Below are 26,468 nucleotides of genomic sequence, written 5' to 3'. Positions count from 1 at the left end.
AGGTTCTGAGTATGTAGCCGGGCAGTAGTGACTCTGTTCATCCGGGATTTTGGGGGCAACCTTGCCCCTGTTGTCTTTTTGTTCCCTGGTTCCTGTCGCCGTGCTTATCCCTGCATGCCTGTACTCTGGATCTTCTGCCTCCCAAATCCTACCCAGCCTGGAGGTTCGCCGAAAATCCTCTCTCTTCTCTAAAGTCTTCCCCGACTTTTCCAGTTGGATGTAACCTCCGCTTTCTGTGAGGTCCAGCTACTGCACGATTAATTCGTGTGGGATGAATGAAGTATTTTCTGCTGAATTCACCTGCGTGGTGACAGATGTTAGAGATAAGGTGGTGAGTGAGGTGGGTAGGGCCCTGCCCTGCAGAGAGCCTATCTGGTGGCATGAGGTAGCGATAGAGCCAGTCCACAAAACATCAGCAGAGAACAGGAGCCTCGATTGCGATGCGATCAGAGCACTTGGATCTCCAGGTGCAGGGGTGGCGCTGCAGTGCAGGGAGGGAGGTCGATGGAAGAGGCTGGCGCTGAGCGCAGAGCTGTAAGAACTCAGGGACGCCGGCGCCGCGGCTCACTAAGCTAATCCTCCGCCTTGCGGCGCCGGCACACCGGGTTCTAGTCCCCGTCGGGGCGCCAGATTCTGTCCCGGTTGCCCCTCTTCCAGGCCAGCTCTCTGCTGTGGCCAGGGAGTGCAGTGGAGGATGGCCCAAGTGCTTGGGCCCTGCACCCCATGGGAGAACAGGAGAAGCACCTGGCTCCTGGCTCCTGCCATTGGATCAGCGCGGTGCGCCGGCCGCAGCGCGCCGGCTGCGGCGGCCATTGGAGGGTGAACCAACGGCAAAGGAAGACCTTTCTCTCTGTCTCTCTCTCTCACTGTCCACTCTGCCTGTCAAAAAACAAAACAAAACAAAAACAAACAAACAAACAAACAAAAAACCAAAAAACCTCAGGGGTGTGGGAAAGAGCAAACCTGGACATGCAATTATAAATTCCAGAGGCCGGAGGACCACAGCACAGAGGCTACAGAGCAGGACAAGTAGGGGTCATGAGATGCCGAAATGCTAAAGATGGAACTGGCAGCGGGGACCAGAGAAAGCCATCTTGGTATAACTCCTGAATGAGAGCCAGGGGCCGGGAGACTCTCCCGGAGTTCCTCACACTTGCAAGCTCTTCTAGGAGAAGACCCACGTCTCATCCATCTTTACATCTCTCACAGCCACTGGCACAGGTTTTTTTCTTTTTAAGATTTATTTATTGATTTGAAGGGCAGAGTTACAGAGAGGGAGGGAGAGAGGAAGAGAGAGAGAAAGATCTTGTACCTGCTGGTTCATTCCCCAAGTGGCCGCAGTGGCTGGGGCTGGGCCAGGCTGAAGCCAGGAGCCTGGAATTCCAGCTAGATCTTGGGTGGCAGGGCCCACGCACTCGGGCCATGTTCTGCTGTGGGACTCAATTGGCACTCATATGGGATGCTGGTGTCACAGGCGGTAGCAACCTGCTGTACCGCAATGCTGGCCCCTGGTGTATGGTTTTGCCCAGAGAAGGTATGGAATAGTTGGTAAAACAGAATAAAGGCCCAATTAACTGCTTCCTGAGGAGCCCTCTGATCTTAACCAAGTAACCTTTCTCCCCTCTGAATGCCAGTGAGAGTGTCCACCCCACCAGTGTAACAGACTGTGGCTGTGTCTGCTTTACAGTAGGGCTCTCTGGCGATGGAGCCTGCTACTGCAGGATACCTGTGTGATAGGCAGCACTGGCCAATCCACTTTTTAACAAAGATTTATTTATTTGAAAGACAGTTACAGAGAGATGTAGAACCAGAAAGAGAAAGAGGTCTGCTGGTTCACTCCCCAATTGACTGCAACAGCCAGAGCTGTGCTGATCTGAAGCCAGGAGCCAGGAGCTGCTTCTGGGTCTCCCACATGGTGCAGGGGCCCAAGGACTTGGGCCTTCTGCTGCTGCTTTCCCAGGCCATAGCAGAGAGCTGGATAGGAAGTGGAGCAGCCAGGACACGAACTGGTGCCCACATGGGATGCCGGTGCTGCAGGCCAGGGCTTTAACCTGCTGCGCCACAGCGCTGGCCCCATTTTAATGAGCACCTTCCTTCCCCATCTCCTGCCCACAATGAGAGGAACTTGGTGGGGAAAGCTGACATACCCTGGGTTAGCTCGTGGGCACGGGTATAATTAAGTGAAGATATATTATTAAAAACACAAGTAGGAGGAAAACAACTTGATCTGGATGTGGGGTGTAAAGATATGATCATCTCTGATTGGAGATGAAGGGAGGGACATTTCAAAGAAACAGGATCCTTTTATAGAAATTGTAAATTGAAGGGGAAAAAAGAGACCTGAGGGAAAATTAAGACATCCTAATTAAGATGACAGACTCAAATTATCCCAAAGGGAGTCTAAACATTCCGAGGCTCTGCAACCAGGAGGAAGACTCCTCTCTGTGAGCGAAAACCAGAAAAGAGTGGCCTTGAGGTGGGCCGTGAGGGCTACAGCTTTGATCTGAGAAAGAAACAGCGGAGTCAGTTACAGCTCAGAGGCTCTCCTCTAAGGATCCAGGAGACTAACAGAGAGTAGGAGAAGCAACTTTGCGCCTCAAGGGAACATTTGCCTTGCATTCTAACACGGGCTTGCTTGTGAACCTCCTCTGGGAGGTCTTGGCGGGGGTGAGAGCCCATACTGAGCTTTAATTCCTATCTACAGAGATCCGCAAACTCTCTCTCGCATACAGAAATCAGTGGGTGCGTATCTGTGTCGAATAAAGGAGCTTGTCCAGAATTTAAGACCCAGAAGGATGCAAAGATGTCTTCCAGACTGGTGGTCTCCAAATCTATCTGAGCCCCAGAATCCCCTGCGAGGCCAGAGTGGGGTGCTTTTTAAGAATATCACTCCACACACACACACACAACACACCTCTTACCTCCAAGACAGACGACCCAACACAACTTCCCAATCAGCCTCAGGGAAGGTCCCTGAATTCCAGCCCTCTGTCTCACCCTAGCCCCTAGCCTGCCATCTCATGTCATTCTGATGGAAGTTTGGCTCAGTATTTTCAAATCTCCAGTATGTGGCTTTTGCAACTGGCAGAACATATTCAAAAAATGGCTGGGCCCTTTTCCTAGTGAGCAGCACCGACCCCTGACCCCGGCTTTTCCTCTGTTACAGAGATTTTGGCTTGCTGCCCTAAAAGAAAAATGTCTCCAGTGTCTTTTGTGACGTGAAATGTGGTTGTGGGGCAGGTAGTGTTGGCCTTACCTTGTGAGACGCGCAGCACCTTAGTTCCGCCCGGGGCTCGCCAGGTGGCACCTGCCGTGTGACAAGGCCTCCGGGTGCTTCTCCGGCAGCCAGCGGATTGAGCAGCATTGTCCTGAGCTGGAGCAAACAGCAGAGTGTGGCTTGAAAACGCCTTGTGTATAGTTATTTGATAACTGCACCTTATAGTTATTTTATAGTTATATTTTTTGAAAATAGCATCAGTGAGGTACAATTTGCATCCCAAACAATTCGCTCATTTAAATTGTATAACTCAGTGGCCTTTATAATATTCAGAATTCTGAAATGATCCCCACAATCCATTTTAGAACATTTTCACCACCCCTAAAAGAAGCCCATCACCCATGGCAGTCATTTTGCATTTCCACTCAAACCCCACCACCCCATCCCTTGGGAATTATGGATTTATTTTCTGTCACTGTGGATTTGCCTGTTCTGAGCATTTCCTATAAATGGAATCATGGAACACATGTGGCCTTTTGTGACTGGTTGCTGTCATTAAGTGTGATGCTTTTAAGGTTCACCCACAAGGTATTATCAGCACTTTGTTCTTTTTATGCTTATATGGTATTCTATTATAAAGGACATACCACGTTTTATTTATGCATTCATTAGTTGCTGTATATTTGGATGACTTCCATCTGTTGGCTGTTATGAATAATACTGCTATGAACATCTGTATGTGTGTTTTTGTGTGGGTGTATGCTTTCATTTCTCTTGGCCATACACCTGGGAGTGGAATATTGCATTGCATTGTAACCCTGTGTTTAACATTCTGAGGACCTGTCAAGTGGTTTTCCAAAGCAGTTATACCAATTTACAATCTCATCAGCAATGCGTGAGGGTTCCAAGTTCTTCGAATTGATGGCTAGTCAGTCATATCAGAAGGTTACTTGAGTCTCCAGGAATGAAGAATGAGCAACAAAATGGTAGATAAAATTCACATGGAAACCTACAAGATAATCCTGAATAGTTAAAGAAATCATGAGTAAAAGAACAAAGCTAGGGGCATCAGCTGACCTGATTTCACTGGCGTAAAAATAAATGTTAACAAGGGAAGAGAATGGGGATTCCAGAAATGAGCCCAGACAAGGACGGTGAACTGAGTTTTGACAAAGGTGCCAAGAATACATAGTGGGACAAGGACAGTCTCTTCAATAGATAGTGCTGTGAAAACTAGATGTCCACATACAGAAGAATTAAATCAGATCCCTATTTCACACCACATACAAAAAAACAATTCAAAATCGACTAGAGACACGGATGTAAAATCTAAGGCTATAAAGAAGAAGGCTACTTAGAAGAAAACTCTCCAACACTGGTCTGGTCAGTGATCTTTTTGGTTGTTTTGATTTGACTCCCAAAGCCTAGGCAGCAAAGCAAGAAGAGACAAATGGGATCGCAGCCACCTGAAAAGTTCCACCCAGCAAAGGAAGCAACTGCGTGAAGAGATAACCTAAAAACTGGGAGAAAATATTTGCAAGCCATTGATTATCTGATGAGGGGTGAATATCCAAAATGTACTGAGAACCCAGAAATCAATAATGAGAGAGCAAGTAAAATAACTCCATTTTAAAAATGGGCAAGGGATCTGAATGGACATGGCTCACAATTGTTCATTGTACAAATGTCCACGAGACACATGAAAAAATGCTCAACCACCACCAATCGTTAGGAAAACGCAAATTAAAACCACAGAGATATTGCTTCACACCTGTCAGAATGGTTATCACCAAAAAGACAAAAAAGAACAAGGGTTGGGGAGAAAGTGGGGAAAAGGGGAACTTGCATATTGTTGGTCAGAATATAAAATAGTGCAGTCATTATGGAAAACTCTATGGAAGTTACTTAAACAACAAAAAGCACAATTACTGGATGATCTAGCAACCCCTTTTTTGAATATGTACCGATTTGAAGTCAATGTGTTGAAGAGACATCAGCTCACTGTGTTCACTGAAGCACTACTCGCTATGACCAAGTTACAGAATCAACCTCAGGGCCCATCAATGGTAGACACATCAAGAAAGTGTGATGTGTCTACACAATGGAATCCAGTTCAGCCTTAAAGAGGAAGGAGATTCTTCCATGTGCTACAGCATGGGTGGAATTGGAGGACCCTATGCTAAGTGACATAACGAGGCACAGAAAACAAATAGGGCCTGTTCTCGTTTATATGTGCACCTAAAACAATGGGATTCAAGGAGGCACGGAGTAGACTGGTGATTTCAGAGGCTGGGAGTGAGGCTTGGGGGGATACTGATGGAAGGAAAGAGTCAGCTACCAGGGGGAATAAGTTCTTCTGAGATTTATTGAACAGTGTGGTGGATCAATACTAGTGTAGTGTACATTTCAAAACTGCCAAGAGAATAAAAGTTAATCTTGCCACAAAATGATAAGTTGAGGGAATGGCTATGTTGATTAGCTTGGTTAAATTATTCCTTATTGTATTAATAAATCATAATGTCACACTGTATGCCATAACTATATACAACTATAAAATATCAAGTGCAGTAAAATTAAAATAAAGAATGCCTGGAACTCTCATCTATTGCTGTTGGGAATGCAATTTTAGAAATTGGTTTGAAAGTTTCCTAAATACACTTAAAACAGACTCACTGTGCAATCCAGCAATGCCAGACCCACGTGTTTGCCTAAGTGAAAAAAAATGGCTTCTTCCATCTACAAACAACTGTAGGCAAATATTTATAGTAGCTTTATTAATAATTGCCCCCAACTGGAAATAACCTAAATTTCCTTCAACTGAAGAGTGGAAAAATGGCCTGCGGTGCACTTACACGGCAACAAGAAATGAAGCTTCGATGCAATTAGCAACACAGAGGAATCTCAGGAGCTTCAGGCTCAGTGGGAGAAGGCAGGCGTGACAGGGTGCACACCAGCCTCCTGCTATGCTCTTCTCGAAGGAAGAAACTAGAGGCAACGAACACGGCAGTGCTTGCCAGGGCTTAGCTCTGTGGGGAAGGCCTGGCAGCTAGGGGCAGCCACCTTATGGAAGCCATGGCTCTTTGCATTTTATAGCGGGGATGGCTGCAGAACTATGCAATTCCTATAGCTTGCAGAACTGCTCTTCCAAAAAACAAATTGTAATGGATGTCCCTTAAAAATCAAAAAGAGCCTTCAGTGGGTTTGGATTGTTCTTAGAATAAGTTCAAAACTGGAATAAATTTTATATTCTTTTTTAAAAAGATTTATTTATTTGAAAGGCAGAGTTACAGAGAGAGAGAGAGGAAGAGAGGCAGAGAGGGATCTTCCATCTGCTGGTTTACTCCCCAGATGGTTGCACCAGCCAGGGCTGGGCCAGGCTGAAGCCAGGAGCCAGGAGCTTTTTCTGGGCCTCCCATGTGGATTCAGGGGCCCAAAGACTTGGGCCTCTGCTGCCTTTTCAGGCACATTAGCAGGGACCTGGATTGGAAGTGGGGCAGCCGAGACTCGAACTGGCAGCCTTGTGTGATGCCAGCAGTGCAGGCAGTTGCTTAACCCACTCTACCACAGCGCCAGCCTCAATTTTATATTCTTGATCTTGACTTGCGAAGCAGTACATTGGGCTGGCCCTGCCACTCTCTTACCACATCTTTGTCTCACTCTTCCCCTTGCCTACTGCTCTAAACCCATTGTGTGTACTGCATCAGCTCGATGATAACGCGTCACTTTCTAGACAAGCCTGGCAATGGTTTGCACTGCTCCTGTGTTCATGGAGCCAGGTTGCTGCTACGCTGTCACTGCCCCAGATTGAGGAGCTCACTGCGACTGCTGCTCCGTCTTTCCAGCTGTCTCGGGTCTTGCCCAATAGTGCCTCCCTTCCTGGCATATGCCTTTGACTTTGCCCCCTGGGAGTTCTCTGATACTGTCCAGACCCCTACTTGGTGACCCCTCCCATGCAACCCAGCAGTACTGAAAAGTGACCTCTGCCCAAGGGGAGGAAGCAGCCTGCTAACCACTTTTCTGTCTTCCTAGCATACCAGTATTCTTCCTCCCACCCTCGACAGATGAATGGAGCTTCCGAAGCATTCCACTGCTTCCCTGAAGACCAGACACCAGCACTTCTCTCTCGGGTTTTTCCCAGCCTCTGCAGTAAGGCCTCAGTACTGGCTCCTACCACACGATGGTGCCTCTGCAGACTCTGGTGGCGATGGCCAGCTGTGTAGCACACTTCCTTATGTAGTCATGCTTCGCTTAGCTGAGAGATGCGCTGTTAGGCAATTGCATTGTGCAAACATCATAGAGTGTGCATACACACACTTTGGTGGTGTAGCCTGCGCTATACCCAGTATGACTAACTGGATGTGCTATACTTTTATACAACTGGCAGGGCAGCAAGTTCGCTCACACCAACATCAGCACAAACATGTGGGTGATGCATCGTGCGGTCACATCACAAGGGCTTTGATGACTCCCGGGAGTAGGAACTCCTCTCTCCATTTTAAGCGTATGGGCCCATGGCAATGTGGCCCGTCATGGATGGAAACCTTGCTGCGTGGTAGATGATGGCAGCTGTCTCTCCTCTTTTCCTGACTCCCTTCCTTTGTTCTCTCAATCTCCTCTGCGATTTCACTTCCCTACCAGGAGGTGCCACCTAACCTTTCACGCAGACTGTGCTCTCTAGGGAGTTCAGCCACAGAGCCCCGCTGAGCTCCAGCCACATTCGATTTCTTTGTGTTCCCAGCATGACCTATGCCTTTGCCCGTCCGAACTGGAGCCTTTGCACTGTGTCCTCTCTGCCGCTCTCCTTGCTGGTTGTGAATCCTTGACAGAAGCATGCATGTGATGCGTATCCTGTGTGCTCTCCCTGTCTGTCTGCCTGCTTATTTTTCCAACCTTGCCTGGCTTCCTTGATTCTATATTCTGAGAGCGTGGAGCCCTTCCAAGCACATGGGAGGAGGTTCTTAGGAAATATTTTCAAGTGAATGAAAAACTACTTTCCATTGTTGGCCTACTGAGTCCAAAGTGTATACACACTCCAAATGCACTCCCTTGGCAAACATTTGCCATCCAGTGCCCAGAGCTGAGCAGATGAGGTGTTGAAAGGGCTGGCCCAGCAGCTTATACAAGTGGGAAACTTTGGCCACAGACTCACAGCCAGTTGTTTCAATATTCCCGGTTTCCAACATCACACACTAAAAATCACTTAAAAAAATAAGGCCCATTATTCATCAATCTTTGTGACGCTGAATTACGCAAAATTTTTACAATATGAAGCCCAAAGTTCAAACAGTAAAAGGAAATACAGAAACTTTGTTTCATTAAAAATTTAAAAATTCACACTTCAAAGAATAGCCCCAAGGAAATGCAGCAACAGCCCACAGAAATGGAGGACATATTGAGAAGTCGATATCCAGCAGGGACTTACATCCGGGACCTAGACAAAGAACACCTGCATCTGGAGAGTGGAAAGTTCAACAACCAGAAGTGAGCAAAACACTCAGACGTTTCTCTGGAGGAGAAACAGAAGTGGCCACTAAGCGCCTGAAGCTCAGCAGTGCTAGCCGTTGGGAACACGTAGATTAAAGCCGTCATGAGATACCACTTCACGCCTATTAGGATGGTATGATTTTTTTCAAAATGGCAAATAAAAGTGTTGATGAGGATGTGGAGAAATCGGAAGCCTCGCGTGCTGCTGGGGGAAGTGTCAGATGGTCAGCTGCTTTGGAAATCCCTGGCAGGTACTCAGAACGTGAACAATGGAGCTATGATGGGCCCTGCCAGTGCCATTCCTGCTTAGACGGCCAGGAGAAACGCAACACTTGGGCAAGATGGTCGGCGGCAGCATGATCCTCAGTAACTCTGAGAAGTGGGAACAACTCCAGATCCAGCACCTGACAGATGAAAAACAGGACATACAACTGCACAGGATTCGTTCATAAGAAGGAACGTTGCATCGATACATTCTATAACGTGGAAGAACTAAGCGAAAGAAGCTGATCACAAAAGTCCTCTTATTCTATGATTCCATTTGTACACAATGTCCAGAGTCAGTCAGGCGGTTCATGGGCGGGGCTGGGGGCTGGGGGAAAAGAAGGGAGGGAGGCTCACAGGTGCGGAGCTTTCTTTGGGGATGATAAAGTCAGGGCTAAAATTGATTGATGTGTGGTGATGGTGATACAACTCTGTGAATACACTAAAAATACTCAAATGCAGACTTTAAATGAGTGCATACCATTGTACTTGTGAATCATATATTAATAAAACTTTTTTCTTTAAGCAGAGAGCACTAAAGCAAAGGGCAAAGTAGGTAAGTGGGTATTCAAGTCACCTCTCTCTGGCGAGGAATCCTTGGTGCCAGCATTGACACCTTCCTGTCACCTCCGACCCAGACCACAGCGATGAACTGATGACCGGGGGACATTCTGTGGCTTACGAACTCTTCTTCCTTGCCTTCTAGAGCATGTAAATATCTTGAAAGTGAGTGACTAATATTTCAAACAGAGCTGACATGAAATGTGGGTTTCTGGCTTCTCTGGAAAAAAAATACAAACAACCCAAACCAAAATAAAATACGGAATTCCAATTGGGTGGCCACACCAATTTCCCACATGGAAAATGAGGCTGACCTCTTTAGGGCCATGGTGCCTGCATTTGTTTTCTGTTGCTATAACAGAGTGCCTGAGACTGGGTCATTTATAAAGAAAAAGGCTTTATTTTGGCTCATGGTTCTGGAAGCTGGAAGGTCCAAGTTTGGTCAGCTGCGTGCAGTGAGGGCCACATGCTGCTTTAACTCATGGTGGAAAAAACGGAAGGGAAACAGTGCCTGGGAAAGAGAGAAAGCACCTGGCTACCCTCGCTTTATAGGAACCCTGGCACCAGCTCACTGCCTGGAGAGAGGCATCAATACACCCAAGAGCACTCCGCCCCTACGTCCCAAACACGGGCCCCACCTCCCACCACCACTGCTGCGCTGAGGGATTAAGGTTCTGCCTGGGAGCTTTGGGGAGACCGCCTGCCTGGACCTTCCCATGCTTCCAAACTTCAGGTTCACGCTCCTAGTTCCTCCAGCTCTCTTGAGGACCGGCTCACCCCAGGGTGATTTCCAACTCTGGCTGCTCATCAGAATCTGCTGGGACCTAGGTAGAAGGCCCTCATTCATGCATGGCTGCAGCCCTGAACAGTGCAGCGAAATGAGAATCTCTGGGGATGAGACCCAGGCGTCATATTTAACACACACACACACCAAACAAAACCAACATCCCCAGGAGATTCAGTTGTGTGTCCAGGCAGGCAAAGCACCAGGCTCACCTGCTATGGCTTTCAGCTCTGATGATTCGGTCTAGTGACTTGTGAGATAATTGCTGTTTTCCAGTTGATGTCAGCCAGCAGAGGTAGGGAAGGGCAGTTTTGGGTAGATAAACCTTTTAGTTGACGCTCAGATTAGGGTTGGTGGCCGTTTGGACTCACCTGTCAATTCTACGACAGGTCCCATGAAAAGATTTTTGCAATCATTCTAAAAGCGTGGTCATGGTGCCTTTATAGCTGCCACTTCGTAAGTGGATGAAGATGAGTGGCCATGGAGTCCTTCTGAGGGTTCTGGAAATGTCTCTGGGGTCGAGGCGCACAGGTTGCAGTGGCTTTTTGAGAGGCTGAGCCTGGCAGACACCTAGGCCAGGAGCACGCGCTGGCCGCCTGCAGGCACTCAGTACACACTGGCGAAGAAACCGTGAAGACACTGGCTTCTCATCAGTCCCAGTCGAGGTGAAAAGTGCCACACTCCGCAGTGGGCAATGGGGACAGGGGAGCGGACCCCTCGGACGGGTGGTGAAACACTGGTTAGAGCAGAGCAGCCCCCTTCTAGCTTGCGGGCTTGGTGGTGCAGGGGACGGTGCGGAAGAGGCTTTTGCGTTGTGTTCCAAGATCACCTAGAACTTCACCGCGGGGTGTCAAGCCCCCTCCCCCCCAGTTTCCGAAGCTCCGAAGGGGATGCTCTAGGTTGACCGCCCCACGACCCCAGCAGGCAAGCCGATGGCACCCTTGGAAAGCACCGCTGCAGCCTGACCAAAAGCCTGGGCGGTGGGCTGCGATCAGGCGGCACATGCAGCATAAGCCGGTGGCTGCACCGTGGCACAGTGGGGAGTCCACGGCACCTGCGATCCCCGCGTCTCGGCTTGGCACCCCCTTGCAGCCCGGGGCGTGCCTCCTGCAGAGCCTCAGTGGGGAGGGGACGGCGGCGGACAGGAGGGAGGTGGCGAGCCGAGCTGGGGCTGGGGGCGCGGCTGGCGGCCGCGCTGTCCAGGGGGAGGCGGGCGGAGGGAAGGCGCTGCCGCTGCGGCCGCCGCCTCGCCCGCGGCGACACAGACGCCGGGAGCGGCGGACGCGGTGAGTCGCAGGGCTTCCCTCCGCCGCTCGGGAGCCCGAGCCGAGTCGGAGCTGCGGCCGGGGCGGGGGCACCGGGGGCGGCGGCGCGGGGAGCCGCTGCTGGGGTGGGATCCGCGCGCGCTCCCCGCGGGCGCAGGGGTGGGCGCTGGGAGCGCGCGGTGCTGGGAGCCCTCCCGGGTGCAGCTCACCCTGGCGAGTCCCGTGTCTGTCTGCTCACCCTCGAGTGCCTGGGAGGGAAAGCATAGCGCAACCAGAGCACCGGCCGCGGCACGGGCAGAGCAACTTTGCCGGGGCTCGCGGGGCAGGCGGGGCGGGGGCGCGTGGGGTCGGAAGGGGGCGTCGGTGAGCCCGGTGGTCCGCGGCCCTCCGAAGCATCCCTTCCGTGCGGCTGATGGGGGGTGTTGAGGGTCGTGGGCAGCCGCTGGATTCCGGGCTCGGCCCCGGGAAGCCGCGGGACGCAGGCGCGAGGGGTGGGCGTGTGGGGAGGGGGCTTTGGGAGCGGCCGACAGGCGCTGGCTGAACCCGGTGAAGGCAAAGATCTGCATTCGGGACTTGGGACCGGAAAGACCTGCGTCGGTGGCCCGGGGGGGCCTCGGCGAGGGTGTGCCGGCGAGATGTGTCGGAGTGTTTTGCAGTGCATACCGATGTATTTTTAGCTCCGAGAGAAGCAGGATGTGCAAAGTGGGTTGTATCCGCGCGGGAGGGGCAGGAGGTCTCCCTGCGCGCAGGAAATCGCACACAAGTTTCTTGCTGCCCGATGCCTGCTGGAACTTGGCGGCCGCCTGCGGGCCTCCGGGGCCGGCTCGGGGTCTTCCTGCGGGTGGGTGGGGAGTCCGCGGCCACGCGCGCGGCTGTCAGCCGCAGACGGAAGCGCGCGCTCCGATCGGTGCGGTGGCGGGCGAGTCTTGGCCGTCTGAGACGGACACCACGCGGGCTTGCTTTTAGGTTTTCCCAGTTCGGACTCATTGGAAAAATAACAGACCCAAGCCCCTGAGTTAGCGAGAGCGGGGCTCGCCGGCAGGGATGGTTCCGACCTCTCCGGCGCTCACCGGCCAGGCCCCCGGAGGGTTTCCCTCCGATGGGAAGGTGCCTGTGTTTTTATGGCGCGGGGCAGAGATGCCAGGACTACCAAGGGGGAGGGGAGGGGGCCGAGGACGGATGTGGGGAGGAGCCGCAGAGGAGGCGGCCCAGGAAACTGAAACGCAGGTGTTCAGGTACCCAAGCCAGGGCCCTGGACGTTCCTTGGAGGCTCCCCTGTGAGCCGCTCTGTGAAGACCTCTTGTCCATGCCCGTGGGGAGAGTCGCTAGGGTGGCCGCTGGGGATGTGGGCGCTGCTTGCGGGGAGCTGCCAGACCCCCTGGTGCTTCCTTCCTGACCCTCTTTTGTCTCCTGCTCTGTGGCGGGAGGTCCTGGAGAGGTGCCCGCCCCGCATCTCTGCCGCCCCAGGGGGTTGTGAGGATTAAACGAGTTAATACACCCGAAAGCACCAAACCTCATGCGCTGTCTTTAGAAGGTGCTGCCGCGGTGCCAGCGAGCGAGCCTTTCTTCTTACTATTTCCATTTTTACTTATCTGAAAGGCAGCGAGACAGGAACAAAGAGAGATCTTCTCTGTCAGCTGATTCCCTCCCCAAATGTCTGCAACAGCCAGGGCTGGGGTCAGGCTGCAGCCAGAAGCCCAGAACTCCATCTGGGTCAACCACATGGACAGCAGGAGATCAAGTACTGGAGGCACCGCCCGCTGCCTCCCAGGGCTCGCATTAGCAGGAAGCTGGAGTCAGAACCCGAGCTAGGGCTCAAAGGCAGACACTCCACGTGGGACGCATGCGTCTTAACACTGCACCAGATGCCTGCTCTCTTGATTGTTATCTTTGCTGCTGTCCTGTGTTCCTGTCCGGCCAGTTCCTGCTGTCAGCGGGCTGGTTCCTAGCCTCATCATCGCCTGCATTGCTGCCACTGCCTTCAACAGGCCTCGTGGCTCCCACGTCCTGGCCCCATCTATTGCATGACACTTGTTCTGAAAGCAAAATCCAGGCCTATCATGGCGCCTGGTTTCCTTTCCAGGTTTTTGGTGCCGATCCCGGGCTCGCCTCCTCCTCGGCCTCGCCTCCCGTTTCTCCCCACGGGGAGCCTCCTGCTCAAGCTGCAGACTCTCAGAACCTGTCGTCTCTTGGGCATCTCAGTTGCAGCAATGTCACCTTCCAGCAGATCCCCGGGCTTGCTCCTCCCCAGCCAGCTGAGTTGTCCCCAACCTCACATAGCCATGGTGTTTCACGCACAGCTCCCTGCATTGCCATCTGTCAATCGTCCAACCTGCATGTGCTTTGAGTGACGGCTTCTGTTGTGGGTAAATGTTTGTTGAGTGAATAAGTGATTATCAGTCAGAGTGTTCCATCGTTTTCACTAAAGCCAGAATCAAACATGAAGAATAATAGAGCAGGCAGTAAAGGAGGCGAGAAATACTCAGGGCTCAAGGGTTGGCCCGAAGAAATGAGGCTCCTCTCTTGGAGCTAATTCCGGGGTGGCCCTTTAACCGTGCGGGGCAGACTAAAACAATGGAGAATGTAGTGACTGGCACCTGCCTCTTTCCTTCCTTCCCTCATAAAAAGGCAGTGCAGCTTGGCTGGGGGCCGGGGGTGGAGCTGCAGCCCTTGAAGGGGTTTGTGCGGTGAACTTGGTGTGGAAGCGCTGGGCAAGGTCACAACACCCACAGGGCAAGTCACAGCAACACCCACAGGCTCCATAGCTCTTCCTTGGCTTGTCGCTTCCCCGAGCGTAGCTCTCAGCCGTGTCGCCAGGACAGCGAGCCTCTGTGGTCAGTGCTCCCCTGCTTCTTTTCAGGTCTTGGTGTGTGTTCCGCGGGTGCTTCTCTGGCCCGGGTGGTGTTTCCAAGCCGCTCCATGCCTGGGCTCCCAGGTGCTCTGCAGAGAGGATGAGAGGGTGCCCGGCACCCCCAGACAGCCCCAGGGTCTGGTTTCAAGCCTCTAGAGCAGGTTGTTTTGTTTTATTTTTGTTTAAAACATCTTTAAAGGGTTGTAAACAAAACACAAAGGAGAGTGAGTGATAGGAAATACGCCCATTGAACTACCTAATTCTTCGTGGAAAAACTGCTAACTGCTGTGCCGGAGCACAGATTGGTTTCATTTTGCTTGTCCTATCTGATTGATTGGTAGTGACTGCCTGGAAAGCTGGGTTGAATAGGAATCCAAGGCTGGGTTCAGACTCAAGGAAAGAGTGCTGTGATCAATTAGTGATGTCTGTCAAGGTATGGGATTAAGACGTGCTGGCAGATGGATTTTGTCCTCACCATTCCTCTTCTGGATGGAAATGAAATGAAGACAGAAACCGGGGACAGAGCCCAGGAGTTAAAAGTGTCTGGAAGGAGGTGGGAAATTTCTACCACCACACAATATGCAAGGACTACTGTTAATTTAGTAATTGCCAGCTAATGAGTATATAGTTTGTGCCCTAGCTTACATGGGGTGCCTCATTTAATCTTTGCAACAACTGTTTAGGAGACTCTTATTTTAATTAAGGCTCAGTTCTCTTACAAATGTCAGCATCTCCCAAACAGAAACTGTTTTAGCAAAAAAAAAAAAAAAAAAAAGAATATTGTTTTTGCTCCAACTCCTTTTGCTCCAACTCCTTAATCCAGAGGATGGCACTTCTGGTATGGCTTACTCCAAGGTCCAGACGTTGTTAGGGGGACCTGATTTCTCCCTCCCTCCCTTTTTTTTTTTTCTTGGTTTGCTTTCTTGGAATTGGCACCAGTTTTAGACTCCCTGGTGCTGTGGGACGGCTGGACCTTACATAGTCTGGGGATTTAAATCCTGGTTAGTCTTGAAGCCAGCATTGCATGTGGTGACTTGGTTTCTTCCTGTGGCCGTGTGCCTCCTGTTACAAGGCCCAGGCTTGGTCACGTCTTTCAGCCCTGAGCCATCCGCTGAGGAGGAGGAGCAGAGCGTCTCTGTAGCAGCAATGGTTGCACTGTCGCCGGGAGGTGGGCCTCTCGGTTCCAGCTTGCAAAACAGCAGATGTTCACTGTGGGGCTGTGAGCTCTCCCACCTCACAGATAAGCACTCTGTAACTTGCCCAAGGTCGCCTGGCCAGTACACAGTGGAGTTCTGATTTGAAATCCACAATTTCTGCACTCTGCAGGCAGAATTACCTGTGAACACAATGTTTAAAGGGAGTTTAGTGTGAAGCTTTATTATATTTCTGAAAATGTAACTCAGCAACTTCAAGAAATGTTAGAGAAAAGGGGACGTAAGACATATCTGGTTGAATTTTGGGGTCAATTTCTATAAGCTCAACATTCTATTAGGTTCTAGGGATACAGGCTGAGCAAGATCTCACCCCTGTCTTTCAGGAATCAATACAGTGAGCAGATTGGCTAGAATGTGCAGTATGTGGGGGAAGTGCAGGAGCTGAGACAGTAACTTTCCATTTTATTCACAGATGTAACCCTAGTACAGGTTATTCTTGAATATATTAAAAATGTGGTTGAGTATGTACAACATAAAATATACCATTTGAGTCATTTTTAAGTATAGTTTTGTGGTGTTAAGTACGTTCACATTATTATTTTTTTATTTTTATTTTTATTTTTTTGACAGGCAGAGTGGACAGTGAGAGAGAGAGAGAGAGAGAAAGGTCTTCCTTTGCCGTTGGTTCACCCTCCAATGGCCGCCGCGGCCAGCGCGCTGTGGCCAGCGCACTGCGCTGATCCGATGGCAGGAGCCAGGTGCTTCTCCTGGTCTCCCATGGGGTGCAGGGCCCAAGTACTTGGGCCATCCTCCACTGCACTCCCTGGCCACAGCAGAGAGCTGGCCTGGAAGAGGGGCAACCGGGACAGAATCTGGCGCCCCGACCAGGACTAGAACCCGGTGTGCCGGTGCCGCAAGGTGGAGGATTAGCCTCATGAGCCGCAGCGCCGGCCTGTTCACATTATTTTACAACCATAATCACTCTATTAGTCGGCTTTATGTCCCTGTAACTAGAATACCTGCTTACAAAGGAAGGGTGTTTATTTCAGTTCACAGTTTTGGAGGTTCACAGGCCAAGATTGATGGTCCCCTTGGTCTGGTGTCTGATGGTGGAATGTGTGCAGAGGAAGGATCCCACAGCAAGTCAGGAAGCGGAGAGAGAGCAGCTGGATCCAACTCAGATGTCACAACCTACCCTTCCTCAAGAACTACCTGCCTTCCCAGGGCAGCCTGCCCCCAGCCAGATGACACCACGACTTCCCACTGGGCCTTAATCAATTCTCCTCCCTCAGTCCACCACCCATTAACATTAATCCATTAAGCATTAACAGGAGACCTTGTGGGCCAAGCCTTCTACATGGGGTCTTATGGGAGTTTAACCCAAAGTAATACCCAAACTATAACAACCATCATCTGGCATCAGGATTTTTCTTTCTTCCCAGATGAAACTCCATACCCATTAAGCACTACCCTTCTTCCTTGTCTCCCAGTCTCTGGAAACCACCATTTTACCTTCTGAGTTTATGGATTTCACTACTTTAGGTACCTCATGTAGGTGGAATCTTAAAGCGTTTATCTTTGTAGTACTGGCTTGTTTCACTTAGCGCAGTGCCTTCAAGGTTCATCCATGTGTGGCATGTGTCAGAATCTCCTCCCTTGTTTTTGGCTCTGTAATATCTGCTGTCTGTAGGCACCGTGCTTGTTTATCCATTCACCTGTTGATGGATACTTGGGCTGCTCCCCTCTTGGTTATTGAGACTATGCTGTGGACAGGTGCACGTCCAGGTTCCGGCTTTCCATTTATTTGGGTACAGACCCAGAAGTGGAATTTCTGGATCACGTGGTGATTCTAGGTCTAACTTTTTGAGGCACTACCATGCTGGTTTTCACAGTGGCACCACGGCCCAGCAACAATGAACAAGACTTCCAGTTTCTCTACCTCCTATTGAACCGACACTTGTTATTTTCTTTTTTAGTGGCTAAACTGTTAAATATATTCTTGGAGGTAGGTTGACACTGAATTCTGGGGGAGAGTGGTAGAGGTTAGATTTCATTCTGGGTCTTAGGGAGCCCCTGAATATTGGTGGCACATGACAACAACATGATCAGAAATAACATTAGAGAAGGGGGAGGTGAGAGAGGGAGCAGAGGCGTTGCAGGGTTATTTTAATTCTCCAGATGAAAGAGAATCTAGTAGTTTTCCCACATCCATGTGCTTATCACCACATTTAGTGATGTTGAACTTGGGAAGAAAAGGGAGCATGCTGGTGAGTTGTCAGGTGGCTGAGGATTCCCTGGACAGTTGACTGCTATTAAGAATGCCAATGCCAGCAAATGCCTGAGGGCATCCAGCGTCTCAGCGCGGTTAACACTGACAAACCCTATGAAGGACTTATTCTCTAGGGTGAAATGAGGCAGGGGACACACTTGGATGAAACTACAGAGCTGAATGCAGAGGGGATGTGCAAGGCCACTGGCAGGTTCAGGGAGACCGGAAGGACCAGCCGTGCATGGATGGCTCTAACACCCTGCTCTGAGAAGGTGGTGCCAGGGAGCAGTTTCTGGAACGTTCTGGGGGAGGGAAGTGCAGGGGAGGGTGGCCGGAAGGAGCTGTGGGCTCCAGTAGAGGAATAAATCTGCCAAACTGTGGCCTGGGAGGGAGGCATCCAGGTGAATAAGTCCCCAGCTATGCCTATTTTCAACCCTTCATGAATTGCTGCTAGTGCCTCTGAGTCGGCCAAACTGACCTGAAGCCAGAGGTAAGGAAGCTTGTTGGGGGGCCGACGCTGTGGCGCAGTAGGTTAATCCTCCGCCTGCGGCACCGGCATTCCATATGGACGCCAGTTCTAGTCCCAGCTGCCCCTCTTCCAGTCCAGCTCTCTGCTATGGCCTGGAATAGCAGTGGAGGATGGCCCAAGTCCTTGGGCCCCTGCACCCACATGGGAGACCAGGAAGAAGCTCCTGGTTCCTGGCTTCGGATCGGTACAGCTCTGGCTGTTGAGGCCATCTGGGGGGTTAACCAACGGAAGGAAGACCTTTCTCTCTGTCTCTTCCTCTCACTGTCTGTAACTCTAACAAATAAAATTAAAAAAAAAAAAAGAAAGCTTGTTGGTATGGGGGCTACCCCGTGGTCCACAGAAGGGAGGAGGGAGCAACCGAGGAGGCAGGGGCAAGCAGAGAGTATCCAGAGTGAGGGAGCGTCATGATTATACCCATTTTACAGATTTACAAACCAAGGTGGTGTGGGTCAATCCCTCCACTGGACTTCTTTTTCTTTTTACACTAACGAGGAGTTTTATTTTGGGTAAAAATTATAATAAGTAAAACCTAAATGTTTAAAGGCATAGAACTACCAATGTTTATTAACTTACTCCAAATTATGTCAGAATGATGCTTCTAACTGTTCTTCATTCTTTGGTCTTTTTTTTAAAGAACTTTTTAAAAAAGATTTTTTATTTTATTTGAAAGAGTTACAGAGAGAGGTAGAGGGAGAGGTCCTCCATCCACTGGTTCACTCCCCAAAAGGGCCACAATGATCAGAACTAGACCAATCTGAAGCCAGGAATCAGGGGCTTTTTCTGGATCTCCCACGTAGGTGCAGGGGCCCAAACACTTGAGCCATCTTCTACTGCTTTCCCAGGTGCATTAGCAAGGAGCTGGATCGGAAGTGGAGCAGCCAGGACTTGAACCAGCGCCCTTATGGGATGGCAGTGTTGCAGGCCAGGGCTTTAACCCACTGCGCCACAGCACCGGCCCCTCGCTCTTTCTCTGAACATATGTATTAGGTTCCTCCTGTAAGTGTTGAAAGATGATTGGTGATCATCCAGGAACTGTGAGGCTTTGCGTGCTCTACTCTGGGCAGACTGCGCTGTTTCTCCAGTGCAGTCAGCAAGGCCAACAACCTCCCAGGGAGCCTGCGTCTTGGAAGAGCTGTCTCCTCTCCTGGCCTCATGCTGTGTGTCCTCCCTTTTGTCCTAGTGTCTTGAGATTCTCAGGAGATGCCACCCACATGAGATGTACAGGGCTGCTGCCTGCACAACACACATACTGGTTTGTAGTACAATTTCTTTTTTTTAAAGATTTATTTATGGCCAGCGCCGCGGCTCTCTAGGCTAATCCTCTGCCTGTGGCGCCGGCACCCCAGGTTCCAGTCCCGGTTGGGGCGCTGGATTCTGTCCCGGTTGCTCCTCTTCCAGTCCAGCTCTCTGCTGTGGCCCGGGAGTGCAGTGTAGGATGGCCCACATGGGAGACCAGGAGGAAGCACCTGGCTCCTGGCTTCGGATCAGCGCAGCGCGCTGGCTGCAACACGCCGGCTGTAGCGGCCACTTGGAGGGTGAACCAATGGAAAAAGGAAGACCTTTCTCTCTATCTCTCTCTCTCGCTGTCTAACTCTGCCTGTCAAAAAAAAAAAAAAGAAAATAAAAAGATTTATTTATGTATTTGAAAGGCAAAATGAGAGAAAGAGAGAGAGGGAGCGAGGGAGAGAGAGCGAGAGCTTTAATCTGCTGGTGTACTCCACAAGTAGCCCCAACAGCCAGGAATGGGTCAGGCCAAAGTCAGGATCCTGGAATGGTCTCCCATATGGGTGGCAGGGGCCCAAGCACTTGGGCCATCTTCTGCCTTCCCAGGCACATTAACAGGGAGCGGGACCAGAAGCGGAAAAGCACTCGAATTGGTGCTCTGGCATGGGATGCCAGTACCACAAGCGGCAGCTTACCCACCATGCCGTCCTCCTGTACATGCACTACAAGGGTTGGTTTACAACTGCATCACCTCCCACGTGGTAATGCTAGTGCTATGAGATAGTAATGGGTTGCACAGACGCTGTGACCTTGAGCTGCGTTGAAAGGACATTGTTCAGAAGGGGCAGTTCGTTCCCCATGGGCCGCACTGGCCGTGGGGGAGGGCGGAGCTGGAGGGACGGCAGTAGGCAGTGGGCAGTGGGCAGCATAGTGCGGTCAGGGCTGACCCTTCCCTGAGGCATGGCTGCGGGGACTGCCTAGGCTCTGTGATGCCCCACCCTGGGGATAAGAGGCGAAGGAGGCCGGCCGTGACAATGGGATGGGCTGCGTAGACAGGGATGGGCTGCATGGACAGGCATCACCTGTTCCAGTCCTGGGGGTGGTATAGCTAGGGCTGCAGGGCAGAGACAGGCTCAGGGCTTACATCCGTTGCCTGTGGCCAGATTATCACAGTGGAAATGCATTCTCTCAGGGTGTTAGAGGCCAGAGGCCCCGGATGGCGGAGGTGCTGGCTGGAGGCTGGAGGGGAGAGTTCCTTCCTCACCTGTTATGCCTGTTCCTGGGGTTGGGGTTGCAGTACTCCAGGCTCTGCCCTGATCCCATGGCCTCCTTTCTTCCCCGTGCATCTTGGAGAAGGCCCTTTGTCACTAGACATGACGCTCAGACACATCTCCCTGAATGATCTCATTGCAAGACCCTGCATCACCTCTGCAAAGACCCCTTTTCCAAATCAGGTCGCTTTCTCAGGTTCTGAAGGTTGAGGCTTAGACAGGCTTTGGGGGAGCCACCATTGCACCTGCTCCAGGGTCCAGGTGGGTACACATAACTCTTTATTCTCTGATTCAGATTTGATTTGCCACCTGGATTACGCTTTCCTTGACACTATAGGGGTTGTATAAATAAAATGATTTGCTCTTTTGATGTTTTCTTCTAATTGTAAGCAGCAAAGCAAACAGAGCACTTAAAATCTACCGTCCTTTATTTTTTGCGGTGATGGGGTGAGTACAGGAATGTATGGCAAGACAGTGTGGCCCCTGCTTCGGGGGAAACGTTTCTGTGCATGGCTTTGCCCTGGGAGAAAGGGCAGTCCCTGGCCTGCTTGGCTTCTCACCTGGGACTTCCCCAAGTGCTTTCTGAAATACAGTTTCTCAGAGGAGGGCTGTGGGTGTCGCAGTCTCTCAGGAAAGGGAAGCAGAAGCAGCAGCAGCGTACACTCCAGTTTCTCAGCTCTCAGAAAGAGCGGCTTAGACACACTGTCTGGGAATGCCGCTGGCCTGCCAGTCAGTGTTCTCAATGCTGAGTCCCACAGTGGGCGCACACGGCAAGCTGAGGGCGTGGCTTTTGCAATTACCTGGCTAACTGGGCGACGCCAGCCCATCCAATGGGGCGCATCAGGAAAGTCCATTCTAGGGCGTCCATTACGCTCTTTGGTCATCTGTGCCGATGGCATTAACTGGGGACGAGCCCAAGTCCGGTGGCGCTGCACTGTGCAAGTTTAAGTGACGTCTGAGTCTCTCTGGGGGCAGCTGATTGTGGTTTCTCAGCCATCCAAAGATAGGAAGGAAAGAAAAATGGTGAAAACAGCTCCTGTCTGTTACGTATTCTGCTGTCTCATTGTTCCCCTGGTTAGTATCAGGTTTGCATCTTTTTGCTTTGAGTCGTGGATCTGGAATGCTATGACACACACAGAATTTCATCTGTACCAGCTGGACCAAGGGGTTTGTCTTGCAGAGAACCAGCTTCATGCTTTGTGGGACTCATTGCAAAATGAAAACGTTGTTAAAAAAACCGTTAAGAATGTCAAGGCGGTCATGGCAGGGTGTTTAACCAAGGATGGGCCCTTCTGAGCCTGGGGCTTGTGTGGCTGAGCAGGTCTTGTGTCCACAAAGCTGTGCGGGCTTCCGGTAACATGCTGAGGGTGACGACCTTTTGCTTAGCTGGCACCTGCCAGAGAGGAACCAGGCCAGTTTATCCTGCCTCGATTGGAGCAAGGACACCAAGTGGGCTGGGTGTCTCATGCTTGTCCCTCCAAATTCCCGCTGCTTCCCTCTCCACCTGCCTCTGTGCACCCAGAGCCGGTCTTGGCCATCAGCGGCCTTGACCTCAGTGGGCATCCTTGTTAGGTATCAGGGGGAGGAGGCCAAGCGAGGGTGTTTATTTCCCCTGTTCCCTGTGCGGGGCTACACACTGCAGAGGGATGCTGTCACAGCTCCTGCTGGATGTCCTGTCCAAGCAGCCAGCCCCTGCCCGCTTGTGCCTTCAGGCTGAGAGGTGGTGATGGCTTCCTGCTCTCGCTAGCCTTGGGATCCCGCTCTGAGTTCACTGCTTTCCTGATTCGCTGCGACTTTCTTCTCAATAGCCTCTTTCAAATGCTCGAGAGGCAGTCGTTTGGATTCCAGGGGTGGCACTGGGCAAATCCTCTCATCTGTAAAATGGCCATGATGATGGCTCTATACTTCTTGGGTTGTTTTGGGCTTGGAGTGAGATCACGGGGGCACGATGCTTGGTATAGTGCCTGGTATACAGTAAGTGCTCAAAAGGCACAGTTGCTTGCTCGCTTTGTCTCTGGTCTGAACTAAGTCACTTACCGCCTAGGCTGCACCAATGATGATTAATTTCTCAGAGTTTCACTGTTGTTTCAGATGTTATTTCTGTCTTCTTAACTAGAGTATTCTATCTTATCAACATTTTCACTAATCTAAGTTCCCAACCTAGTCAACAGCACATCATAAATGACCAAGAAATATTTCTTGCCTAAATACACAGAGACTGTATAATTTATCATTCACACCAGGACATTTTGAAAGGGGAGTGCTTTCTGGAAATGACGTCGGAACAGCAGGCACAGACCCCAGCTGTCCTAGATTACCCAGGCAAACAGGGGTAGGGACTCACCCTATGTAAGTGAAGTTTAAGGTAGTTCTCTAAAAATGTTTTAAAAATGTGTTGGCCTACTACATTTTGTGTTAATCTGCCTTGGACATATGAGATAGAAACATGAGATTGGAAAGACGTAGAAAAAGTACAATTCAGGGCCAGCGCCATGGCTCACTTGGTTAATCCTCCACCTGCAGCGCCGGCATCCCATATGGGTGCCGGGTTCTAGTCCCAGTTGCTCCTCTTCCAGCTCTCTGCTGTGGCCCGGGAAGGCAGTGGAGGATGGCCCAAGTGCTTGGGCCCTGAACCCGCATGGGAAACTGGGAGGAAGCTCCTGGCTCCTGTCTTTGGATCGGCGTAGCTCCGGCCATAGTGGCCATTTGGGGAGTGAACCAACAGAGGGAAGATCTTTCTCTCTGTCTCTCTCTCTCTCACTGTCTAACTCTACCTGTCAAACAAATAAAAAAAAAAAAGAAAGAAAGAAAGAAAAAGTACAATTTAACGCTCCTGATAGATTGTCGGCCTGGATTTCAGGCCGTGGGTCAGGGCCTCTCCCACGGATAGAGACCTACTTCTACCTGATGAGCCTGCTTCACACTTGGGACCTATTTTCCAAACTTCCTTTGGCACCTACTTTCTCTTTGCCTCTCCGGTCTCCTAATGATGTTTCCTTGCTAGAGTGATCCTTTATGTACAGTAGATGGCAAAAATAGATTTATATGCATATATTTTTCTGAATGTCCTTGTCTTTGTATTTTTGGTTGCCTGGGTGACACTTCTGAGATACATGCTAATCTGCTATTATGAAAGCCATCGTAAGATGGAAGCTATTTTTAGTCCCTTCTATACCTTTCTTTTTCTCCACCAGACCATTTCATTTTATTTTTTTCTGTTCCTGTTATCTGAAGGCCATGTATAGCTTCCTTCCTGTAGTTCTAATATGGAACTGGTTGATTTTTTTTGAACATTACTATAGCAGTTCAGTACCTTCTTCATTCAGAATTGCTACATGTGCATTCAGAGTCTATTTATTTGGTTAGTGAATATCAGCACCCCCCCCCCCCCCACCTTCCACCCCTGCATAGGATGGCCAAACCAAGCTTAGGCGAGAGATATTCATGGTCTATAAAAGAGAAAAAGAATGCTAGTCAGACTATGGTTCTGGAGTGGAAAGAGTGTGTTCCCCATGCGGGGCTGGATTAACTGGTGTGATTTTCTTCTTGTCATTGATTAGGTACGAATCTTCAGGTGAACATGGGCCAATGCAAGTGCCTGCCTCGTGGGGTTACTGCGGGGTTGAGAGGGTTAACCCGGAAGGCGCAGAGTGCAGAGTCTCCTCCACAGAGACACTGCTGCTGTTCTTTCGCATGGAAGGAGCAGGTGCTCCCTCCTCGCAGGCCATCCTCACACGGGATATTGCAAATGCTTCCATTTACCAAGGAGATCAGTCAGGAGGCTTGCTGCTCTCTTATTAAAATGCTTTTGCTTTTATAACTAGTTCATGATTTTTTTCACAATGGTGAATACCTTTGGATGTATTTATGGTAGTATGGAAATTCAAAATCTTAGTGACCTTCACACTTTTAGAGCATAACTAGTGTTCTCACCTGTAATTCAAATGTTTAAAGGCAACCAGAGAGATGTGGGGTATTTTCTCTCATTTTTTTTTATTGTTAAGATTTTTATAAAAATTTAGGTTTCATTTATGTGTGATAGATATCTTCTAGTGTTCTTTCCATAAGAGATTTGGAATGTTTGTTTGACCATTGAATATGCTTGATGGAGAAATTTGTATCCTAATTCAGTAGTAGGCAGAGGGCGTGATAGTGTGGGCATGGATCTGAGATGATTAACTCGTGTAATGTGGCCAGTGTGAAAGGATTGTTGGGTTTTACGTGCAGTCCCTTGGAATTCCTTGATGTTGTGGGGTCGCCCTGGCTGGGGTTCCTTTGGCTCTGTCTGTTTTGCAGTTGTCATTCTGCATTGCTGCATCGTTGCCCTAGAGTTTGTCTTACTGCCCTTGAGAGTAGGGGAAGGAGGGAGGAGGCAACACAGACATGCACGTGCACACACATCTGTTTAGCACAGCACACACAGCTGTTTAGCACGCACACATACGTCTGTTTAGCACATGCACACACATGGCTGTTTAGACATGCGAGCTACCCTTCCTGATGGATGCTTCAGATCGAAGCTCTTTGGAGAAGTGTTGGAAGTGGAGGATGGGCATGGGGGAAGACTCTAATGTTGCGTTCTCAGCACTTCACCCTTTAGAAGACAAGGTGACCACTTCCATGTGGGCCAAAGCACAGGCGGAGGGAATCAGAAGTCAGCTCTGGTCTCTGGAGTTTCTTGGGAAAGCAGCAGGAAGACATTTAAAGAACACGCTCCCCATGCCTCAGTTGCTGTTCCCACCATACTGTACCCTTCAAATTATAAAAGTAAGGTATTAATGCTGAAACAAAGACTGTATAATGTAGAAAATTAGAAAGAAGAAAAAATATCCCCCATAATCCAGATTGGCAAAGGCAGAGTCAGTATTTTTTAAATGGTTGTTAGAGATTTTTTTCTTAGTTACAGTTGTATTTGTTTATATTTTTATGTATTTTAAAGGATTTACTTATTTATTTATTTGAAAGGCAGAGCTAAAGAGAGAGAGAGAGAGAGAGAGAGAGGGAGAGAGAGAGGTCTTCCATTTACCAGATGGCTAAAATGGCCAGGGCTTGGCCAAGCTGAAACCAGGAGCCAGGTATTTCTTCCAGGTTTTCCATGTGGGTGTCAGGGGACCAAGCACTTGGGCCATCTTCTGCTGCTTTCCCAGGCCATTAGCAGGGAGCTGGATTGGAAGTGGGGCAGCTGGGACAAAAACTGGTGCCCACATGGGATGCTAGCGTTACAGGGAGCAGTAGCGGCTTAACCTGCTGTGCCCTGTATTTATTTATTTTTATTATATTATATTACATTATACTATATTATATTATATTATATTTTTAAAGATTTATTTATTTATTTGAAAGGCAAAGTTACAGATAGGCAGAGCCAGAGAGAGAGAGAGAGAGAGAGAGATCTTCCATCCACTGGTTTACTCCCTAAATGGCCTCAAAGGCCAGAGCTGCACTGATCTGAAGCCAGGAGCCAGGAGCTTCTTCCAGGTCTCCCGTGTGGGTGCAGGGACCCAAGCACTTGGGCCATCTTCTACTTTTCCAGGCCATAGTAGAGAGCTGGATGGGAAGTGGAACAGCTGGGACTCGAACCAGTGCCCATATGGG

The 26,468-nt window shown here is 50.1% G+C and overlaps 1 protein-coding gene and 1 long non-coding RNA gene across 5 annotated transcripts in view; one reads left to right on the top strand and one right to left on the bottom strand.

The window, feature by feature from the left end:
* Positions 1 to 1,059: 1,059 nt before the first annotated feature.
* LOC149126293 (uncharacterized) lies at positions 1,060 to 10,659 on the bottom strand. The gene is made up of 3 exons (XR_016236560.1): positions 10,523 to 10,659; positions 9,543 to 9,746; positions 1,060 to 9,105 (listed from the first exon to the last, which is right to left on the bottom strand). It is a non-coding gene; the product is annotated as an uncharacterized LOC149126293 (long non-coding RNA).
* Positions 9,101 to 26,468, top strand: part of NCALD (neurocalcin delta) — a 449,552-nt gene continuing 432,184 nt past the window's right edge. For 2 of the 4 annotated variants that reach the window (XM_089336420.1, XM_089336419.1), the window contains exon 1: positions 9,101 to 11,596. In XM_089336420.1, the coding sequence (XP_089192546.1) occupies positions 11,313 to 11,596 (284 nt within the window). In that variant the 5' untranslated portion in view covers positions 9,101 to 11,312. The remainder of the gene's footprint in view (positions 11,597 to 26,468) is intronic. The other 2 variants (XM_008255798.5, XM_070075374.2) reach the window with 1 other exon arrangement.

This window comes from Oryctolagus cuniculus, chromosome 6 (assembly GCF_051225735.1).
Source record: "Oryctolagus cuniculus isolate XC-2025 breed Fujian yellow rabbit chromosome 6, ASM5122573v1, whole genome shotgun sequence".
Taxonomy (NCBI): Eukaryota; Metazoa; Chordata; class Mammalia; order Lagomorpha; family Leporidae; genus Oryctolagus; species Oryctolagus cuniculus.
The sequence above is the reverse complement of the archived record's forward strand: the minus strand, read 5'-3'. Positions and strand labels throughout refer to the sequence as shown.